Source organism: Centroberyx affinis, unplaced genomic scaffold, assembly GCF_046629955.1.
Source record: "Centroberyx affinis isolate AG114_WGS23_722 - 3 ecotype Tasmania unplaced genomic scaffold, CSIRO-AGI_Caff_v1 ptg002373l_1, whole genome shotgun sequence".
In the NCBI taxonomy this organism is placed as follows: Eukaryota; Metazoa; Chordata; class Actinopteri; order Beryciformes; family Berycidae; genus Centroberyx; species Centroberyx affinis.
In genome coordinates, this window is record NW_027280630.1 from 178,335 (window position 1) to 201,014 (window position 22,680).

General features: G+C 42.7%; 2 protein-coding genes across 2 annotated transcripts in view; both read left to right on the top strand.

Annotated features, from left to right (window-relative positions):
- The window catches only part of agbl4 (AGBL carboxypeptidase 4), a gene marked incomplete at its 5' end in the record, with an annotated part of 154,662 nt that extends 149,219 nt beyond the window's left edge, over positions 1–5,443 (top strand). Inside the window, 2 exons of the mRNA XM_071533506.1 lie at positions 5,055–5,148; positions 5,335–5,443. Of these exons, the coding sequence (XP_071389607.1) occupies positions 5,055–5,148; positions 5,335–5,443 (203 nt within the window). The remainder of the gene's footprint in view (positions 1–5,054; positions 5,149–5,334) is intronic.
- Positions 5,444–6,387: 944 nt separating this feature from the next.
- Positions 6,388–22,052, top strand: spata6 (spermatogenesis associated 6). The gene is made up of 12 exons (XM_071533507.1): positions 6,388–6,508; positions 6,960–7,097; positions 8,136–8,184; positions 8,313–8,354; positions 8,491–8,615; positions 9,567–9,647; positions 12,230–12,269; positions 12,330–12,694; positions 14,479–14,590; positions 15,325–15,365; positions 16,618–16,763; positions 20,114–22,052. The coding sequence occupies exons 1-12, from the start codon at positions 6,401–6,403 to the stop codon at positions 20,250–20,252; spliced, it is 1,386 nt and encodes a 461-aa protein (XP_071389608.1). The 5' UTR covers positions 6,388–6,400; the 3' UTR covers positions 20,253–22,052.
- The last annotated feature ends 628 nt before the right edge of the window (positions 22,053–22,680 follow it).

Here is a 22,680-nt window from a genome sequence, read left to right on the forward strand (position 1 = left end):
CAAGTTATTAAACATTCTGGGCTGCTATTTTTCTCCAGGTTGTTCTATTTTCATAGTCCAACTGCATCTTTTTGATGGGCCTTCCGGTCCAGATTGTGAAGTTAAAGCGCCATTATGGGTGAGAGGCTGAGAGTGGACTGGATCAAGGTTGAGAGAATCTGGGACCTTGTTCAAAACTCAGCTTGACGCTTTCCACTGCGTGTGTACGTGTTTGAGTTGATGTACGGGCAGTGTGTGTGTGTGTGTGTGTGTGTGTGTGTGTGTGTGTGTGCACACGTTTGTGTGTTGGGGAGACAGAGTAAGAGAGAGCACTCACTGTGACTTTGAAGACTTTTCACCCTACTCAAAAACTTCTTTGAAAGCCACTCAGTCTCTAACTTTTCCCTGTAGTCTTTGATTGGACGATCTCGCTCCGGTTTCCCTGCGTTTGCATGAAGGGTGGCCGTTCCCTTTTTCTTCTGTCACAAAAGTCTTACTCCAACAGAAGGCCAATCCCATTTTCTTCCCCATTTGATCCCTGCTTTCCTTCCGAGGTGGAGACTGCCAGAGACAGGCCTCTGAAGCCCGGGTCTCCCCATCAAAAGCTTTCACTCACATGGATCCATATCTAGTGTCAAGTCCAACACTATTGGATCAGCCAGCAGGCTCGTGTGATGTCAGCTAGTTGAGAGATGCATCGATACAGCATGGACTGATGCCTGATGCAACTGACTTTGACTTTAGTCATAAAAGACTTCTATGCGTACACACACACACACACACACACACACACACACACACACACACAGAGAGACACTCAAATACACACTTGCGGACATTTTCTCTTCATCTGTGTGATATGTGTCTGACAAGGCAGTGACACCCAGACACACCACGCCGTAACAGCGGGACTCCGTCAGGGGCGTGTGTGAGTACCAGAGCTGCCAATGGAACATAGTACGCATCACTGATCCTGACACCCAATGGACAGCCTGTGACAAGTATGCAAATGATTTAGCCTGGAGGCAAATATGCTCCACTACCACACATCATACACATCAAATCACACAGACATGCACAAATGGATAGGTGCGCACATGTGCACACACACACACACACAGACATACACACACACGCAAACACACAGTTGATTGCACAAATACTACAGCTACGCTCAGACAAACAGGTGTGCTCACATGAGTACTCACACAACGATGCACGAATACACATGCGTGCCTACAGGTGTGTTGTACTGGTAGTTATAATATCATATAATTAATATACGGTGATTATACTGTATGTCCATTAATATTTATGGAGAAGCTGAGAAACACTGACAAATACCCACTTGAATAATCCAATGCAAACCACATATCATTTGTGGTGTAAATCTTAACATCTATGTCATATTTTTTGTAACCTGTCTTGACTGTATTCATGCCACCTTTTATGTTTGGCTGTCTCTGCTGTCAACAGATTGTAAAATTATAAGAATGAATACCTTAAGGATTGATGACATTGTAATGATAATGGGAATTAAGAGAGACTGGTAGCTGTATCCCACAGTTACCCAGATGGGCTGTGTGTATTTATTCCTGTAGAGTCCGGTGTTGTGTGCCAGTACAACTGCTGCTCGAGTGCAGAATCATTCAGCCGGTCTGGTTTGGTACCAGCCATTAGAACAAGTTGTGTCCTTTTGTTTCATGGTGCTTGTCTTTCTTGAGCTTTTATTGTATATAGGCTACACAAAGTAAGGCCTCTCTTTAATGGCAAACTAGTACAATGTCTTGTAATGGAACAGAACTGTTTTCATCAGTTGTATCTATATTCTTTCTTTTCAGAGTAGCATAGCTCAGCATGGAGTCTGGTATTCCTGCTGAGTATATAGAGAGGTCACCCAGTTAGATAGAGCTAGCCTCTGCTGCCTCCTACATCTACTTTTTTTTTCTACAGAAGTTCCAGAGCTTGCCTCCTTGACAGTTCCTCCTGTCAGTGAATTGAATCAGCCTGTTTGTCCCTTTGGGCAAAAGGACGTGAGGTCTTTGAGTTTGGTGGCTCTCTATTGGGGACAAAAATGTCCCTTTCTGTATTGCTGTTGTTGACCAGCCTCTTAATTAGCATTGCTAATTAGCCCTCTACGTGTCACCGCAGTGACAGGGCCTGTCAGCGGGCCATATTGATGGCTCCGATGTCCCCTCGCTTGTCTCCTCGTTAACTCCCATCCGATCTGGACAACATTCTCCCCGTGTCTTGTCCGTTTTATCATTGGGGGCCTTGTTGTCTGTCTGTTCGTCACCTTGTCTGTCTGTCTGCCAGAACTGGGCACAAGGGACATGACGGTGAAAGCCGCTAAATGCCGTGTCGACAGTAAACAGCTGTGGTAAACAAATCATGATGTCCATTCCCCTGTTGTCTCGTTTGTCCCATCTCTCATCAGCCCCTATGCTGGCGTGCCCTTGAGCCGCGACAAAGACCTGCTATTGATTAGACAAGACCAGCGTGTGTACCGAGATGGTAACGAGCGCACCTCACACACCTCAGTGACGGGCAGACAGGCTGCTGACAGGCTGCAGCTAGCTCAGACAGTTCCCACGACCTCTCTGGAGCTGGATAATGATAAGTCAATGATAATGATAATGTTTTGAGATGCAGTGAAGTTGGTGGGACAGTGTAAAACATATTATCAGACTCTCAAAGTACCGGGCAATCTGGTGATTCAGAGCAGGCTGCCTATCCTCTCCCGGCAAGAGAGATGTGCACTGAAGCAGCTGATGTTTTTCAGCATCTTGCCACCGCCACCCACCACCGTAATCCAAGCTACGGCCCTCTGACTGTTCCCTGGCTCACACACACATCAGCCTTGTTCCAGGCCCTATGGTTTCCCCTGGCACCGGGCCAGAAAGCGCCGGGCAGGGCATCCTCTGTGTCTCCGACCGTTCGTCCCACGGATGAAGTTCTCCTTCAGAAGCCGCCCGTCCATCACAAAACTTCCTGTAATAGACGGTGAGTCGTGACAAGCCAAGCTGAGAGGCCATCTGCGCACGGTGGGGTCCGGGAGCTATTTCTGTCACCGAGCGTGCCTGGCCAAAGAGCTCAGGGCTGGCACCGTGCTCTGTTGATCAAAGAGAAAGAGGAAAACACCAAAAAACTTTTCCTGAGGTCAGAACGAAGATGCCAAGGGTAGGAGCGGGAGTGTGTGTGTGAGTTTGTGCATGTTTGTGAGTCAGTCAGTGTGGGCTAGCTCTTTAATAAAACTACTAGTAATACTGTATATCCTTCATTTAACCTAATGCAATTGTTAGGACTAACATTACGCGTGAATAGAAGCATAAAGACAACATACAGACCCACATAGCCTTATAGTTTGTTCATCTGTGGCTTCATCTTGGCCTAATCAATATTATCAGCAAACAGTCTAATGAAGCAGACTGTGCGGCCCATACACAAACACACACACGCACACACACACACACACACACTCAGAGCAACTCCGGCCCGATGCAGGAGTTGCAGACAAACAGCCAGATGGGGTGTAAACATAGACTCTGGAGTCGTGTGGAGAGAGTTGCCATCAGCCTGCTGGGTGAAGAATGAAGACCCAGAGAGACACTTGAACACACACGCAAAAACACACTCTCACAGGCCAAGGTGACAGACTGGCAACAGAGGGGCTTGCTCACATATTCACCGGCCTAACTTACAGGCAATACCCCTGTGTGTGTGTGTGTGTGTGTGTGTGTGTGTGTGTGTGTGTGTGTGTTGTTGTTGTTGTTGGGGTCGTGACAAACTACAGAGGCCGAAGTCTACACCCAGACAGCCCATTCCAACCAAGGATGGATGGTTTAAAAGTTAACGGCTTTGGACAATAGCTTTTCACCTTTATAGCAACCAGGATTTATGTGGCGCAGGTCATTTTTTGATCATCGGAAGAAATTGGAAAAAAATAAAAAACGACTGAATCACCGTCTTGTTTTCGTTTTTTTTCTCCCTCTGTAGGCCAGTTGTTTCAATCACAGCTCTGTGACAGACAGACAGTCCAGCGGGTGACAGGCTGTATCTGAGTATCAACAAGGTAATGACAGGGGAAAGTGACAGATTATGTCTCTGTGTTGCTCCATCATTGGCTTTAGCCTGGTGAAGAATGGCGCTAGCTTCTCTAAACATCAATGCCCCGGAACAAGGAAACCACTATGTTTTTTTGTGATGGAATAGGGATGGATGGATGTTTAGGTGGGAGGATAGATGGATGGCAGATGGATACAGATGGGTGTTTGTCATTCGACTCGTGCCTCAGCGACTGGATGAATTTCACTTCTACTTAGTGACATTGTTCCTCTTTATCTGTATTTGCTAAATCCTCACTCACGGTGATTGGGAACATTGTTGGTATTCTGTGGTTCTCCACTTCTTGATTATCTGAACCAGATTGTCATCATTACTTGCCCTGGTGGCCTAATGATCGCAGGCATAGCAACAGCACTCATAGAGGCTCAACTCTTGTATGAAAGTGGTGGAGTTATTGATATTGCCCCTAATGTAGTGAGGGGGGATTGGGCGAGGGGATGATGTGTGCATTCACCTGTGAATTTAAATAAGGCCTCAGCAGTAAGTAATTGCTACTGTGTGATTCATGCCAGCATCATGCATTTGGCTGACGAGACTGAAACGCAGTTGATTTAGCCTCACTTAGTGCAGAACACAGTGCGTTGTACCTTGAGGATTTACACTGCCCATTTCTCCAGCCGCTGGTTCCCAGTTATTTACTGCACCTCGCCGGGTGTGTCGGCAATGACAGGGCGGATATCTTAAGGCCTTTTTGTATCAGTTCATTTCATACGTGTCCGGCATCCAGGTGGAGATTTAGAGGTTTGTATGTGTCATGCGAATATACATCACAGATATTGAAAATTCTAAATCTCTTAACTGTCTCTGAAGTGTAAACGCTCATTCTAGCTCTCAGACAAGTGTTGGATGCTTTAGTTTGCTTTGCTATATTTTTTTGACTCAGTCCAGGAGACGTTATCGTCCTGTAGCTCATCCAGACAAGACAATGAGCTTTAACTGCCCGTCCTCAGACATGAAGCTGGGCAGGAACGTGGCTCGAACCTTCCTGGATTACTACAAACTCAACAACCTCATCAAGGACAACAGACCAACTCACATTCAAAGGTAAAGAGTCAAGGAATCATTGACAAATGACGCTATGAATAAATATTACATTATATTAAGCCCAAGTGTGATATCTTTTCAGTTTGATAAAGAATGTAATTTTCTTTCTTTTCTCTTGTCGTTTGCAGGAGATTGTGTTACTGTTTGATCCTCTAAATAATAATGTTTGTGTGTTTCTGTCACCAGTTCTGAGGTGTCGTCCCAGACAGGCAGCGGTAACGCAAAGGGCAACGGGGCCGACAGAGAGACGGCGGACAGGGAGAGGGAGAAGAAGAGCCACGGCGTCAGACACTAGACATACAGGACAGACAGACAGACAGAAACATGTATAAAATGCAGAGCGCCGTAACAGGAGGATCCTTCACACTTCATTGCCTTTAGAAGCCCCACATCTCCCCGGCTATAAAGACTTATTTTCACATTTCACAGACTTATAACAGAGGAATGACTGGTACTCACAGGACTATAATCCGACCAAGTTGGTCCAATGTTATTGTTTGGTGGCAATAAAATGTATAAAATTGAATGTCAAGGGCAGGCAGAGTCACTAACCATCTAAGCTCCGTTTGAGGCCTTCGTTCAATGGCTCTTTTTTTGTTTTACCGAGATGTGCTTCTTCAGTCCTACAGTAGCCTGCATACTGCCTTGTACTTAGATGGAGATTGACTTGTTTATATAGTTGTAAATAAATGCATGCGTCTCGGCTGTTATTAACTTATTTCATGACTCTGTTGGTATTATTCTATCTGTTGGTATTATGCTATTATTTGCTATTAATATTAACATTATATTGAACCTGTCTCTCTTATAGCAATAATTGAGATTGAAGCTTAAATATGGCTTATATAAAAGAAACTTGTATAAAGAACATTTTGATACAGTGTGTCCAGGTGTTATCACTGTTAGTTTACATTTGTAGCTCCATTTATTTTATTTATTGAGAGAATACGCTGTTTGAATGAATATGTGAATGTTGTAACTGAGAATGGCTTTGTGGATTTCAGGGCAGTTTGACACAACGTGGGATGAAATAAAGTGCTGAATCGTCTATCAATGTTCTGCTTTATTCTGAAGTGTGTGTGTGTGTGTGTGTGTGTGTGTGTGTGTGCGTGCGTGCGTGCGAGAGAGGGAGGAGAGTGCGGGGCGAGCAGCAGGGGGCTTCCGCGTTTTGATTGGCTACTTCCTGGTCACATGACTCGACATCCGCTCTGTCTGATTGTCTTCCTGTTTGCTATGACAACGAAGTTTGAAGATGGGAGGAATGGCTCCTGTGGAGAAGAAGAAGAAGAAGAAGACGCTTTCCTGCTCTAGAGTGCCTCAGAAATCTCTGAAATGTACCGTACACTTGGACATACAGGCTGTAAGTGCGTCATTACGCTGCTGTTTACTCTGATACAGAAAATTGAGAAATTAATCTGTTGGTTCGCTAGCAAGCTTGCATCTTCCTCCCCAAAACTTTAGCTAACTTTACCCGTATAGCAAACCTTTCCTAACTTAACCGTTATCCCTAATTATGTGGTTTTTTTTATTGGTTTCTAGTAATATATCTACACCAGTGCATGCAGAAATCCTACATTCAATGTTGGATAGCTAACTACTTACCAGAAATGCGTTTTGCTAAACATCCTGGAATAAGCATATATTGAGCTTTCTGCACTAATTCAGCGAGAGTATTTACGCGTACCCTTATAAAATGATGAAATACAGAAAGAGAAGAGAAAATGTAGCCCGAAAATCCCAAAGAGCTTATAAAATATTCCACCTACAAACAACAAAAACAAAGAAACAATCACACTAGTGTCTGTGTGCAGATCACCTGTCCAGGAGTGCTGCTGGCCCAGCAGCAGGACGTCTACCTCTCTGTGTGCATCATGGGTCAGTACAGGAAGACTCGCTGCGTGCCTCCTGCCTTCCCCCTGCTCTTCCACCACAAAATGGTCTTTGCCAAGGTGAGAATAACAACCGTGTATCACAGAATTATGTGCCGCCTCCCTGACCGTCACCCTGTGGTCCTTTTGTTCACATTTAACAAGCAAGATGGTGGGAGAGTAAAGAGCATATTTTTTTGCCCACTAGATGCATATCACACTTTGTCTTAACAAGGAGTTGCCTTCCCCTCACACCCCAGTCCTCAAGTTGCCTCCTGCCAACACCTATTCTTCCTACTAAGAGATTAATATTCAAGAAGTCCCCATCCCTGTGTCTCTTTTCTCTTTATTTCTGTCTATTGGAACACCTATGCATAAGTTTATGCCTTATATACCGGCATACTTGTTCACACATTTATACGCAGGAGCTGCCCTGTATAACCACAGTCTTCTACTATTGCCACTGAGAAACTCCATGAGAGCAACTGGGTGTTTGTGCCACTCAAGCGTACTTTATCAGTAGTAGCTGTAGCTGGATGGGTCAATACGATTCGTAATGCGATATGGGGTTCACGATTTGACGCAACTATTATATGATGTAATAAATAAAAGTTAAATTACAACAAAGTATGACTGTGCAGAATTACATTTATTTCTGAGCCATAAATCTTTCTAGCAATGGCATTGACTTGCTAGCATATAAACAACAATTTAAAAATGCCATTAGAAAGTGCAAATAATATAATTTCAGTGGAGAGCTTGTGAAATTGTGATGGGCAAGCAGTCTCATTTGTGATTACTACAGCAGAATAAAATATAGATAATATTGCAAATCATTTTTCTGCCCCGCAATACGTATTGTCATATTTTTGTAATGCGATATATTGAATTTTCATATATAGTCCCATCCTTAATCGCTGTGGAGGGAGGGGAGAATTCTACTAATTCCATCGGTCCAAGTCCGAGGGTTCAAACCAGCAACCTTCCTGGTAGAAAGGGACTTCCTTTCCCTGAGTAATGTAACACACACAGAGAATGGAGGAATCAGAAACCAGCCTGTGTGTCTCATCTTGTTATACGCATTGATTTGCTTTGTCTGTACTCTGTCTGCTTTACCAGACTTTCCCAGGCGTGGTTGACCCTGCTGACGTGGCTGACCTGCTAGATGGTAAATGGCCTCCTGGGATTTGCTTCCTCATCACTTAGCCCTGAATCATTTGCTATGTAAGCTTATAGGCTATTAGTTGTGATACTGATCATTAGCTCACAGTGTATTTGTGCTTTCGCCCCTCTTAGCTGACACCACATCTTTTGAGCTGATTCAGCTGGTGCCTCCAGGTATGCTTTCTGATGATGCCATATGGGCATGTTCTGCTCCTACTTTATCCAGTCTAACCATTGCAAAAATAGGATCTCAACTTTGTTTGTGTGTGTCTGTGTGTGTCTCCCTGGGCATGTCTGTTTGCGGTTTCAGAGGGTGAGATCCTAGCCACGGTGGAGGAGAGCACCAGAGATTTCCTGTACCCCGGACCCAGACTGAGCTCCCGAGACGGAGCTCCAGAGAGAGAGATACTGATGAAGAGGTCCTCCTCCTTCCCTGTAGGCTCCTACTGTTCTTTTCTTTACTTGTTTTCCATTTCTTCTTCTCTCCTCCTCCTCCTCCTCCCAGTTCCAGGTGTTACAAACTTCATTCATGCCAGCAGGGGTGGCTGGGCTGCTGACTGAGCAAATGCAAAAAAGCACATTCTTGTATTAGCTGAAGGGGAGTGTTTCTGTCAGATGACGAGTTTCACTGATTTCTTCAATTATCTAACCCGCTCTACCGGGAGAGCTGTGCTCACCATGTGATCTAGCTTGATTGACACCAATATTACAATCGTCGTTCAAACCCTGCAGTCGACTGTAGCTTCCTCTAAAAGTGACTCCCTTCCCAATCTCACCAGCTCTCGTGCTGTACATGACAGGCAGGTACACCGCTCAGATAACCAATTCAATGCATTCTCTTGACTTAGACAAAGCAAACAATTTCCTTGAGGAAAGATAGTATTTTCTTTAAAGAGGGAATCTTTTCCAGCTCTGTTATACAGAGAGAAGAAAAAAAAAACGAAACTGAGAAGTTCCTCCCCTTTCATTCCCTCCTCCTCATCTTGCCTTTCTCCCTTTTCCTCCTCTCCTTCAGTCATCTCTCTCTCACTCTACCTCTTCCCTCTCTCGTTCATTCTTCTACATCCTCTCCTTGTCCGCTGAAGTGCACATAGCAGACATATCATTTAAATGTCTTTGAACACTGTTCCCCTCTCTCTGTTTGCTTTTTATGTGTTTGTGTTCGAGGTCTACATAGCAATTTAGATGTCTCTCTCCAAATTGCCATATTATTTAAACATCACTCGAGCCTTTCTCTTTCCTCCAATTTGTTTTTCTCAAGCGTGGCGTAGATTGTAGAATCGTGGTTGTAAATGGATCTTCCAAAGCAACGTTGTTATCTGTGCTTTTGTCTCCATCTCCCTGTTAAAGGTGTTGTGTTTGTTCCTATTGTCCCTCTCCCTCTAGGGAATCTGTCCCAAAGTGGAGTTTGCTACCACATCTGTCATTGAGGAGAGTGATGGGAAAGACAGCCGGCTCACCTCACCTGTAAGTGTGTCCGCACATTACATCTCACAAGCCTGCATACACACACACACACACACACACACACACACACACACACACACACACACACACAGAGATAGTCTTCCTGTTTTTCCACATTTGCGATTCATTTGTTTTCTCTTGTTTTTTATCTGCATTTATGCCCTTTCTTGCTGAGTTCTTTTTGAATTCATTTCACTTGACACATGTTCACAGCCTTTCAGAAGCATCGGAGCTTGCTCAAAGTTTAAAATGTTAATAGACATCAAAGTGTCCCTCGAGAGTCAAATACACAGTGTAATTATCTGCCTGCCTGCCTGTTCAGAATGAGGCTGAATTTGATCACATCAGAGCCAAACACTCAGCGTTACTGTGAAAGTGACCATAGCTAGAACAGTGAAGATTCATTTCCAGACCGCTCTAATGAGTAGCATCACTCTCTATCAGTTTTGTCTGTTTCCACCATATAGACCTACCTTCTATTGTTGCCATGGCTACTGCATCTATCTATCCATCCCTGTAGTGTTTCAAGGGTATCTGTTCTCTCCTTGTGAATGTAATTACGGGGAGACAGATCTGTGATGCTGATAGCCGGGCTCCTCTCACTGCTCCCGCTAGCTGGGATTTTATACAATTTTTGTCACAGAACCAGTCAGTAAGTCAGTTTTTCACATTCACTGCCACTATCCAGGCCTGGCTCAGGCTTACCTGCACCTCTCCTCCACTGAGTCATATTGGATTTAAAGGGTAACTGGTGCTCAAGCTCAGCTGCATATGATCACCATTTTACCTTTTAAAGAATGTGGATTTCTTGTATTCTGTCTCTCTCTCTCTGCCTCTCTCTTTCCTTTCATGGCGGCTCCAGGATTTGTTTTATGAGGTGTTCCCGTCTGTTCTCTGCAGGGTAATCCACTCAGTGATGGCCTTGTGTGTGTGCGTGTGTGCGTGTGTGTGTGTGTTGTGCTCGGCAGACGGACAGCAGGAGAGCAGGGTAGTCTTCCATTTTCAGACCAAAAAGGAATTTTGGTTAAAAAAAAAAAGAAAGAGGGAAAACCCTTCACAGAGAGTACTGTTAGTAGCATATGATCCATCACACAGTGGTCGGCGTGTTGTGCCAAAAACAGTACCATATATTTTCCAGGTGCAGTAACCTAAGCAAAGCTATTTGGTTAAATGGGATGTCATTGACAGCGAGGCAGATTGTCAATGTGTTCTCCTGGCCCCTTAGGGGGATGTCTGGATCAGAGCACCGCTGTGGCTGTCAGACAGTACAATTTCTCCATTCTCCCCTCCTAATGGCTCCTCAGCATAGGCATTTCCCTGACAGCCTGCCTGCCCAGCCGACAAACCATGTCCTGTTTTAATAGAGATTTGGAATGATAGCAACTGCCACGAAACCTCTATAACTGTAGTGGTGAATATACATTCGGCAAAGTAGTAAAGTGTTGCTCTCTTCTTCTGTCCTGTTTTCTCACCCTCTAATCTCTCTCTTTATATCTTATCCCTATTTCCCCACACAGCTGTCTATTGTGTTTCCACTGTTGTCAGTCCTGCTTTTTTCCCAATCCATGCGCGTTTCCCTCTATGTAAAAGATCAGCACGGTCGACTTGGCACAGAAGCGTTCTTTGTAGTGTTTTTACTCCAACATTATTTGCATGTACGCGTTTTAGACAAGGTTGGTTTTTCTTGTTTAATAAGCTACATGTAGCTCAGACTTTGTCTCAAGGACAGGCCACTTTATCACACAATACCAACAGTGGCAAGAGTAAGTAATCACATAAGACAAGCCCTCACCACGCAGTTGCAGACAGGAAAAGTGACTGACTCTCAGTGGCTCTCCACCAGCAAAGAACAGATGGAAGAGGTGAAGGAAATAGGGGGAGGGGGGGCTTACTTTGCTTAATTCCATTAAATCAGACCACTCTGAAATGGCAACCTCAATCAGGATTTATTTATCATTCTGTTTCTCTTAAAAAATGAGTTTTAATGTTCCGTGATGTCCCTAATTAGCATTTAGATTATCTTTGTTTTACAGCCAGGTAATGCCTCTTTATCATATTAGACTGGAGATGGCCATCAAACGCAATTAACATTTTTTCTTAACTTATTTATCCCCGGTCGACATTGCCCGCAGGAAGTGGGATATTGCATCTGAGAATGATGTTAGCGGCCATTAGAGTTATTGAAGTCATTCTGCAGAGGTGGTCTCCATGGCAGTGCAGAATGAGAGAGCTGTTGTTGTTGTAACACTTAAGCTGAATGATTTGGCTAATGGTTTAATGGTTTCGTCCAGGGAGAACAAGTCTGTATAGACACTGAGAGCAATTGGCTTAATAGCTAAAATGGCTGATGCATCTGTAAAGGAATAACTTTGCAGTCTGCAGAGAAATCTAGATGCTGCTGAGATAAAAGGTTTGCATTGCATCCCTTTGTGCCTCAAAACAGAGAATTACCACAACATCTGATGCATAACTAGTCTGACATATCAAAACAACATATCAACCTTGCTCTCTCTCTCTCTCTCTCTCTCTCTTTCTCTCTCGCTCTCTCTCTCTCCCCCTCCCTCCCTCTCTCCACCCCCCAGCCTTGCTGTCTCTCTCCAGTGAGGCCATCTCTATCCCCGTCTGGACGGAGTTCAACCAAACCGTCTTCATCGCCCAAACCACTATGTCAGTCTCCATCCAGCCGGCAGTGTTCCATGGGGGTTGATGGGAACTGTAGTCCCGTGAAAAGTGGGAAAGAAAAGCAAAACACTGAGGCTAGAATTACAAACTCTGCATGGCCATCATCGTCCAGACCCTCTCCTTCTTCATCCCCATCTGGCCATAGTTCCCAGAGACACAGGCAGGGAAGACAACAGACAGGTCCTGGGTGTTCTGCAGACTCTGGCTACCAGCAGCCCACAGTCGCCTCCAGGACACGCGCCCTGTCGCCTTACACCCACCGCAGGATGTGCCAGCTTTCAGAGGACGCCAGGCAGAGGCTCAGCCATCTCCAGCTGGGGCCTCACCGCTTCAGGAAAGAGACGGAGAGCCAGCCGCCCTTCTTGGTTGGTAATATAAGATAGATTTCTCCAAGTTGAAGTTTCTCCCCAGAATAGTGATATGATGGTATGACTTGTGCCAACAATACACCTGTCCAACAGACAGGTTGCGTTAAATTGCTGGCCTCCTGAATCGATGTCATTCATTCCTTGTGGGCCCATGCCACTGGCAAGAGGGCATGTTGGTGCTTGATGATTTGCACCATAGATACTTAGCACAGCTTCCGTACAGCAAACTAATTAGTGGTGCTTCCAGTCTCTTTTTATGCTATTAGTTATTCACTCTCAGCTTTTTACAGGGCGTTGACAAAAATACAAAATAGCTGTTATGGTTCACAGATGATCAAAAATAAATGGTTTGGATGGAATCTAAAAGAGTGGGTGAGTGGGTGGGTGTATCCGCTGACATATTTTTCCAACTTCAGTCCATCCATTTTTCAGTGTGGATCCTTTACATTCAAAACAATGCCGTGCCTGCCTCCCTTTTATCATGTTGTAGTCTCTATGTTACAAGCTTGAATATAACTTTATTTTGAGGGCATAGTAAAAGAACAATGTTCCTTTTTTCACAGGAAGCTTTAATGGTGTTTAATGTCACTGTAGTTTTTCCCTCTACATCACTCATGAATGTAATATGGCTTATCATCCTCACAGTGGGGCTCTGGTACCCTTTAGTAGCAGCGAGTCCAGCATTTAGCCCGATACACACTTGTTTATTAACACTTTAATTATGGGCGTATCACAGCTATGAGAGATTTGCATATAAAAAGGAGTGCTTTTCTGATCGCAGAGCCTGGGGGAATATAGATGGAGAACAGCACGGCCTCTCGTTCTCTGCCCCTCCCTCCCGCTTCACTCTTCTTTTCTCTCTGATTTTTCATTCACATCAAATGTAATCCTGAGGTTTGAATATCAAAATCCACCAGGATACTGTTATTAAAAGAAACGATTAGGGATTGAGTTGTTTGTTGTTTTTGTGATACACATGAATGGCATTTACTAGAATACAGCGGGTGTTTTGTTAAAGAGCAGAGCATGCTTTTCCACTCTGGTTTTCCTGGGGGAATCCCCTGGCTACAATTAACCCTGGTAATTAAGAGTCAAGCTGCAATTAACAAATAGATACCTAATGAAGTAGCTCGGCCCGCGCTGAATGCATTATCAGCGCACGTTTGAGAGCCTCAACTCTTGGTTTGTGTGTGGAGGGAAGCTATAGCCAAGTAGTATGTTGTTTGAGACGGTCGTTAGCAGTTATCCTCCCATAAAAGTTTTATCTTGTTTTTCCTTCAGCCTCATTGTGATCCTCTTGCTGGAGTGATTAGGGCTGCAGTGAAGGACAAATAGAGGCATATCAGAGAGATGACGAGTGTGTCCTAGCTTTCTGGGTAACTTCTCCATTATCTTGCCACAGACTGGTAGAAGTGACTGAATGTGATGAATGTCTGCTGTTGCTACTTTCATTTAGCAAAATAAGACCAACAAAAGCTCTATTTGTTTTCTTGATTGGGTATTTTTTGTTAGATTGTTCGATTGATTGATGTGCGTTTGGGTTTCAAAGTGGGGAAAAAAACTGTGCTCGCGCAGTTAGAAAAACTATTTTGGTGTGTAGCACTGATGAAACTGTTGGAAAAATTCAAAGTTGCACACTGATGAAAGTCAGAGTGCCGGTGCGACCATGCTGTGCAGGTGTTTTACTGCATTGATAAAATAATTCAAACTAGAAAAGTCTGTTGAGTTACCGACATTGTTCAGCGGATGATTTTTCTTCTTTGTTATGTGTGTTACACTAGGTCTCTCATTGCAGTAGTGTCTCCGTGATGGAAACTCCTTCCTCTCAGCAGTTCTCCTCTCCCAAATCCGGCAGCATGCGTCGCTCTGCCAGCTTTACAGCTGATCTCACAGGTAAGCCTCATCACTCACATGCACACACCAACGCACACTCGCTCACTCACTTAAGGCCATGGTATACTTGCTGTAGAAATGACTTTTTGGCAGGCTCGTATCGACAAAAGGACGGGTTGCTGAAAAAACGAAGTGCCACATTGGCTTCGGACTCCTTTTCCGGTCCATTGCCTTCGTTTACATCTCCGTGCTAACATCATGCGGTCAACTCGTCAAAATGAATTGTTTCGGATGTTGGCAGGATGTTGGCAGGATGTTGACACTTATGACCAATCAGACAGCCTCTAAATCCTCATTCCCCCAGCTGCATGTTCAAAGCAGACGCTGATGTTCTGATGTTCTCTGAGTTTGTTTGTTTGAGTTTGTCACTGCTGTTTCTAGTTTCCCTAGGTTACAGTTACTACTTTAATCTTCATGCACCCACACTGGGTTTTGAGTGTAAATAAACAAACAATACGAAGCCGCAGCAAGTATACACACATTTGTATATGGCACCGTGTTCAACTGTGCTTCTATGTAGGGCAAGTTTGACTTTGTTGTTAGTATAGCGCTGCCTTTACGCAGTACAACCTACAGATACTGAAACAAAATGCAGTTTCTTTCACATCTGTTTATGTTCGAGGAGTAAACAATATTTCATATTTCAAAGGAAGTAGTGCAGAAGTTTTGCAGTTCACAAACTCCTCCCAGTGTTCCTGTCCCTGTAACACTCTTCTACCTTCTTGTCATCCTAGATTCCTCTCTCCTGGGGAGCTACAGACCAAGAACAGCCAGAGTAAGTCTAATTATATTATCTGAAACCAATGAATCTAGCCAGCTAGTATTTGGATGCAACAGCACATCCATAACTTGGTGATAACATAAGCTTAAAAATGTTAACTGTGTGTATGCTCTTTATACTGGAAAATCCTTAACTGTGTGTATGCTCTTTATACTGGAAAATCCTTATTTTATAATACATGGCATTTACACATACTCTAAATCTATGCTCTCAACCAGAGCTGCCAAATGGTATTTGCAAACAATTGTTAGTGTTTCTTTAGTCTGCTTGGAGTGTCAGATGGATTTGACAGTTACGGGTTAAATGTACTTTTCTGTGATTGACAACTTACTTAACTTGGTCTTATTGTCCTGATACAAGATCCCACCAAACACCACCACTCTGGTAATCCCAGGAGGTTGAAACAAATGCTAAGACTTATGTGCAAATTCCATGTTACAGTGGTGAAAAAAGTACTCAAATCTTTTTTGCTCAAGTAAAAATAGCAATACCATAATGGAAAAATACGTAAATAATAAGTAAAAGTATAGAAGTATTAGCAGTAAAATGTACTTAAGTATCAAAAGTAAAAGTACTCATTCTGAAGAATGTACTTTCAGAATGTTAAATTATTGATGCATTAACCTGTAAGAAGTATTTTAATGTTGCAGGTCTAACTACTCCATATACTTTTGGGGAATTTAAACTGTAACAATGCAAAACTGTCTTCTCTGTCTTAATACTGATATTTATTTTTATTATGGTCATTTTACTTATTATCATCACTTTTGTACCATTTGCTTTATATTTTTAATATTTTATTCTCTTTATCCCTTTGCTGTAAAGTGTCTTTGAGTACCATGTAAAGCGCTCTAGAAATAAAATGTATTATTATTATTTATTATTATATTTTATGAGCTTATCGTATGTTTTGCATGTAAAGCCTTATTCTGTAAAGTAACTAGTAACCACAGCCATCAGATAAATGTAGTGGAGTAAAAAGTACAATATTTCCATCTGAAATATAGTGGAGTAAAAGTATTAAGTCTCACAAAATGGAAATACTCAAATAAAGTGCAAGTACCTCAAAATTGTTCTTAAGTACAGTACTTGAGTAAATGTATTTTGTTACTTTATTACATTTTACTCTGGTCTGCTGTGGACTGGGTGTCCTTGGTGACTGTAGTGTTCTCATCAGTACTGCTTTCAGTCCACCCGACTCAACCCCTGTTGACCTTAAACCCTGCTGCCCTCTGACCTCTTCCAGTTGGGGTCAGGTTCTCCAGAGCTGTTGTCCAGGCATGAAGCCCAGATCAGGACACCTGTGAGAGGCGCTGTCTCAGCTCAGTCCGCCCTCGGTGCATCAAGCTCCAGAAGCCCTCTGATTCTCAGCAACTCTTCCCTCAGAGAACGGTAACGTACACAGTTACAGTCTCTGCTTAATGCAACCATCTTCTTTCAAACTTAAGGTTTGAATATCCTTAAAAGTAAAATAAGGCCTTAAATGTTTTTGAAGATGAATGGGTGGCCTTGGAAGTGCTTGATTTCTTTAATTAAAATTCATCAATATGCCTCAGATCTCTGGACTGCTCTGCGCTGTGATATAGCAGCAGGTATAAAATACAAGATTTCACCGTGATTTCTTCACTTGATAAGATCATTAGTACTGTAAAGCATTAAGCCTCTATGATGTCTAATTTTGACCAATGTTATGTCTTACCGCAAAACATGCCAATTTTGAGTAATTTAGAAGTTTTCCATTTAAAAGTCCTTGAATTTGACATCCAAGTGAGTGTGGGAACCTGAACCTTTCTTTGTTCCCCTCCTAAATTTCCAAAAAAAACAGTCCATAATTGAAAAAAAAAAAAAAAAATTAAGTAAAAAAAATAATAATAATGGGAAGAGGACAATGTGAAAGCAGCCCAAAGGAGCCCTGCCGTCGCTGTGGTTTATTAGCTTTAGTATCAGTCAAGTTGAGTTTTTTTGTGTGAACAGGATTTTCCAGACAAGGATTTTTTCACATGGTTGTTAAGCTTGATTCAATCTCAACAGTTTTTACTGGAGGATGAACACACTGTAAGGGACTAGCCTGAAGGTTAGAGAAAAGGGGCTTGAGGCCAAAAAGCAACCAGTTTGACTGGGAAAATCTGAATGAGTGACTCTTCCATCCCAACCTCCTAACCCTGAACAAGGCAAGGCACTTAACCCCCAATCACCTCAGCCTTGAGTCAGGCACTTGACCCCCAGCTGCGCCAATGGAGCCGCTCAGTGGCCAATAGGAAACTATCATTGTACTGTGTGAAGGTCAACGAAACCTTATCTGATCCCCCTCTATCTCCAAAGCTTTCCTATCTCTCTCTACTTCGAACTATCGAATACAGGCAAAAATGGCAAAAAAAAATCTATTTAAAAAAAAAAGCACCAGGATAAATGATGAAGAAACAGTGTATGTAATGGTTGTTAATTGGAGGTCTTTTTTTTCTGATGTTCTTTCTTTCTTTTTTGATGTTCTCTCTCTTGTCCTATATAAATAAATTCTCCTGTTTTTAGGAGAAGTTGGATAATAAGGGTCAACAGTTAATAGAGTGCTTGTTAATAACTTTGTGCTTCAACTTGCGGTCTCCTCAAAATATCTCCAGATGTTCATCAGTGATGATCTCTGAGGATCAGCATTGCAAGCTGGCTTCTCTGGCCACAAAGCCAGCCGATTCTCTCTACACTCAGGCCTAAGCATGAGAAAACAAAATACTTTTTTGTGGAATTTGCTTTGAATTTGTCCTGATCCGTCTGTGTAAATAATTTGTGTTTGCTCAAAAGATCTTCAAAGGATTGGTGTGGTAAAAAAAAGCGCCCCTGTATGAGTTTCCAATTATATAGTATTGACAAATATGGCTCTCTCATGAGATGTTAGCCATACACTGGCACTGGTTTGTGTGTGTGTGTGTTTGTGTGTGTGCGCACGCGTGCATGTACTCATACGCCTCTAATCTTTAATTTTGATCACAGTCGACAGGCAGGATGAATTCCCCTCCACCTCTCAAATTACGGGAGCTGATGTCTTGTCATGTTTGTTCATTACTTAGAAAGGAGGGAGAGAGAAGGGAAAACAAAGAGGAAAATGGTATTGATTTGTGTTTCAGCCTGAGCCCTGATGCATTTGACCCGACGCACGCTTTAATACATTCTGAGAGACCTTGTCATCGATCGCGGCAGCTGTGAGTTGCACACACCGATGGGACCGATGTTCCGTTTTGTTTGTTTGTTCTACCCTCCCTTCCCTTCCCCTCTTCTCAGTCCATAAGTAAACATTAAAATCAATAGACAATTTTAAACTGGAAAGTAAATTGTAGGAAATGAATGATACTTCTCTCTCAATTGAAAACGCGACAGGAGTTGCAGGGTGGGAGATTAGAGCGGGCGTCTGTAGATTCCCTCCGACAGGGAGAGGGGCACGTCTTACCGCAAATCTTTGATGGAAAAAGCAAATGACAGATGCCAATGGCAACTTTTGCCCCCTACGCCCTGAAGTCTCAGTCTATTCATGTCTCTGGATGATTTGTCCTTGATGACTTTTTGAAGCAGGAAGTGAATTTATCTGATTACAGATGAAAAGCTTCCATCCCCACACTGCAAGCCAAGCCGGGGCATCAGTCAGTCAGTCATCATCCCTCCACTCCCAACAAATAGATGTGGATGAGAGGCAATACTGGAATTTATTACTGTTTACTTCTGTCTGTCTTTCATTGCCATTTTTTATTTCATAAGTGCCTGTGGCCATCTCGCAGACAGAATACATTTATATTGTATTGATGAAGGACGTTTATGCCTCTGGTTTGAACGCATAGTTGGTTCTATCAATGGTGAAATTACTTTTTCTTTTTTTTTTTTTTAGTTTGCACACAGGGTCGAATATAAGGGAGCCAAAATCAAAATCAATTTTTTTGTTGTAGGAAGCATTGTCATTTATGTTACAAACTGTGCTCCTTTTTTATAACACAGTATACATAAAGTGTGTGTCAAGTCAATGTACTTTCAGCTTTGCTCCGGCTCTCCCACCTTTCCTTAGGGTGCAGCACAGACTAGTGGACAAAAAGAATACCGCTGAGTATCACTGAAGCTAGAGCAGGGACTGTATCTAAATTATTAATCATTATTAAATTATGAATGTCAAAACCCTTTTCGCTTTATCTTAACCCAACTTGATTCAGGTGTCTGGGACTCAGAATATGTTTTTTGAGTCTATAGTCTCTTCTATATTCCTTCAACAGCCCTCAGGTCTTCTACTGGTTTGTTAGAAGTACAAAACCCCACTCAAAAGAAGATTGGGGATGCAGCCTTTTTTAACTCTGCTCCTAAACTGTTGAACACCCTGATGAAGAATATTAGAGAGGCTCTGTAAGCATTTTCAAACTGCTAAAAACATATCTTTTCAGCTTAGTTTTAATTAGCCTTCATTTTAACTGTTTAATTTGATTGTGTTATTTTTATGCAATTCACTTTGTCTATTTATTTGCATATTCTTATCTTTCTATTTTTACTTTTTTGTTACTTGATTTGATTATTTTAATGCAATGCATTTTGCTTGTTCTTTTATATATTTATCAGTTTGCCTTCTATTGATGTAAAGCACTTTGAGCTGCATATTGTGTATGAAATGTGCTATACAAATAAAGGTTATTTTTATTTATTCATGTATTTATTTATTTAGTTTTATTTTTACAGGTTTTGTAATGTGCTGTCTCCTTGTGGTGTGTTTTCCTCAGGTTCCAGACCAGTCAGCCCAGTCCCTCCCACTGGGAGCAGATCCACAGCAGAGTCCAGAAGATTTTGCAGACCCACAGAACCAACCGCAAACACCAAGTGACCCTTGACCTCTGCCCTCCTGTTCTGACTGGAAACTGACCAAAGTAAAAACAAGTTACAAGGCAAGGGCGCTTCTGGGGTTAAACCAGTCACTCTGACAATGCGTAGTTCAAGTTCAAGGATAAAAGTAAACATTCCACAAGCGTGCACTAAAAAAAAATAGATTTTTACCTGCCGTATGTTCTGTCTGTAGGAGTGGATACACACACACACACACATACCAACTTAACCTCAAGATTTTATCACTCAGTGTGTCGAACCATCTCTCCTCTCACCCGTGTATGTTGATTCATCCCTCTTTCATGCTCATTTAGTTCCCAGACCTTCCCAAGTACCTGCTGGGCTGCGTTTGTCTTCGTTACACAGTGAAAAGGCAGGAAATTGGCAGGGGTTACGTTCAAAAGCGTAGCAGCACCACCTCCCTCCCACCCATCAGCTGGGCTGTTTTTAAACGCCCTGATGGTGAAACCAAAGGGAAACGTGTCTAATTACTCTAAAGCTGTGTGAAATTGGCTGGGGAATAAAGAAACGACACTGTGTGCGTGCGTGTGTGTGTGTGTGTGTGTGTGTGTGTGTGTGTGTGTGGGAAGGAGACATGGTGGATGTAAGCTGCAGCTGTTAAGGGCTCATCTCTCCAACACAAAGACAGGCGAGAAGGTAGCCGAGAGCCACTGTCGGGAGCCAGCAGCTACAAGAGACTTAAGAAGAGATTCAAAAGAAAGAGAGGGAGAAAAAATACTTTAATCCTGAATGAAAGAGCAGGAGAGACTGAGAGGAATTTAGCCTTAACATGAATTAAGTCCATCATTCAGCCCCATAGGGTTACACTGAAATGTCTTGAATACAGAAAATCAAAATTGTATTCAGAGTGTGTTCGTCTATGCATGTGTGTACGTACACATGAAAAACAAGCACCTTTGTACAGAGGTTTTCAGCTATTTATAATGAAAACAGTTCATGAACAGCCATAGTGAATCAATTATGTCTTTTACCATTGCTAATAGAAGGAAATGCAGTCAGTAATGAGTTCTCTTTAAAGACAACTAAACCTTGTTATCACAGATTTCTGTAAAACATATGGTGTTGTAGGAAATCATAGCTCAAAGATTATATTATTTAATAAGGTAAATTATAAGTTATTAGACATATCCCAAATAGACAATTATTCGTCCAGCGAACCAATTTCTATAAAGGGACGGATAATAACACAAGGGAAAAGCCCTCTCAGTTGGCCAAACACAAGAGGTTAAGTTGTTTTTATGGTTCTAACTATTATTGTTATGATTATTATTATTACTACTACAGAATATTTAATATACAAACACATTTATTTCTACCTATTATCTACAACTACAACTAAACAACACTACAGAGAACAAACACACAAGGGAAAACGCAACACAGTCTACAGGAGGGCAAGGGAAAATGTCAACAAAGCAGTATAACATTAGGGAAGTTATAGGATGAAAATGATATTAGATTATTAATAGACTGAGATGACTAGGCCTGTAGTGATCGTTCCCTGAGAAGCAGAAAGTTGAGTAAATAGTTCAAAATAACGGGACTTTGGAGGCTATGCCAATTGATAAACGGACCTCTACAGCACCAGGAGGCTACGCAAAGTGAATGGACTGCTGTGATACTTGCTTGTGTCCTGGAGTCTGCTGCGGCCTGACGTTGCTGGACTTGTTGATGGTGAGAGAGTCTTCTGGAGTCAAGTTGGACGGACTGGACCGGCTGAGTGGAGAAACTCTTGATCAGGCGAACTTGAAACAAGCTCAACTCAAAGAACTATTCTCTGGGAACGATCTTATAAGGAATATTGTGTCCTTGCCTTTGGACGGCGTTTAGCCAATCAGATTGGGCAGTGGTGCCATGGTGGGGGGGGGGGGGGGGTCCCGACCTACTTATCACCGTGACCAATGCAGTTTCGGTCCGGGTAATTACACACTTGAAATCCTATGATTCCTTATTATTCTCACCAAAATTGCACACTCAGTCATAGTACATTTCTGGTGGCAGATTTGAAAAGTTAAGATCAACAGAAATAAGTTGATACCAAACTTGGGACCTGTAGCGTCCAGATTGGTGAAGTAACAGTGTTTTGTTCATTAACTTAATAATTCATAACCTTATGAGCTTACAAATAGGACAAGGTGCTGACTATCACATCCACAGAGTAAGACAACAGAAAATAATCATGTTCCTGTATGGAAAGGAAGTTAAGAATGTTCTATTTCAGTTCATATAGTTTGTTTCAATGACGGGATTCCTGAGGGTCCCGCGGTCCCGCAGAGTGTGCATGTCCGAGTCATGTGTTATGGCAGTTGTTTATTGCCAGTGGTGAGTGTCTGGTGACCAACTGTCTTTAGTCATGCCGGGATGGCTGATCGCCTTCGCTGATCAGCTCTCAGTTGATTGGAGTTCCGGTGTTGTTGACTTTTAGCGGACCTGGAGAGGTGGAAGG

Excerpts from the sequence above, each read along its gene's own strand:
- spata6 (XM_071533507.1), top strand. The coding sequence starts at position 6,401 with ATGGGAGGAATGGCTCCTGTGGAGAAGAAGAAGAAGAAGAAGACGCTT. Across the intron at positions 9,648-12,229 it reads ACAGCCGGCTCACCTCACCT|CCTTGCTGTCTCTCTCCAGT; the intron begins GTAAGTGTGTCC and ends TCCACCCCCCAG. Across the intron at positions 12,270-12,329 it reads GAGGCCATCTCTATCCCCGT|GCCGGCAGTGTTCCATGGGG; the intron begins CTGGACGGAGTT and ends AGTCTCCATCCA.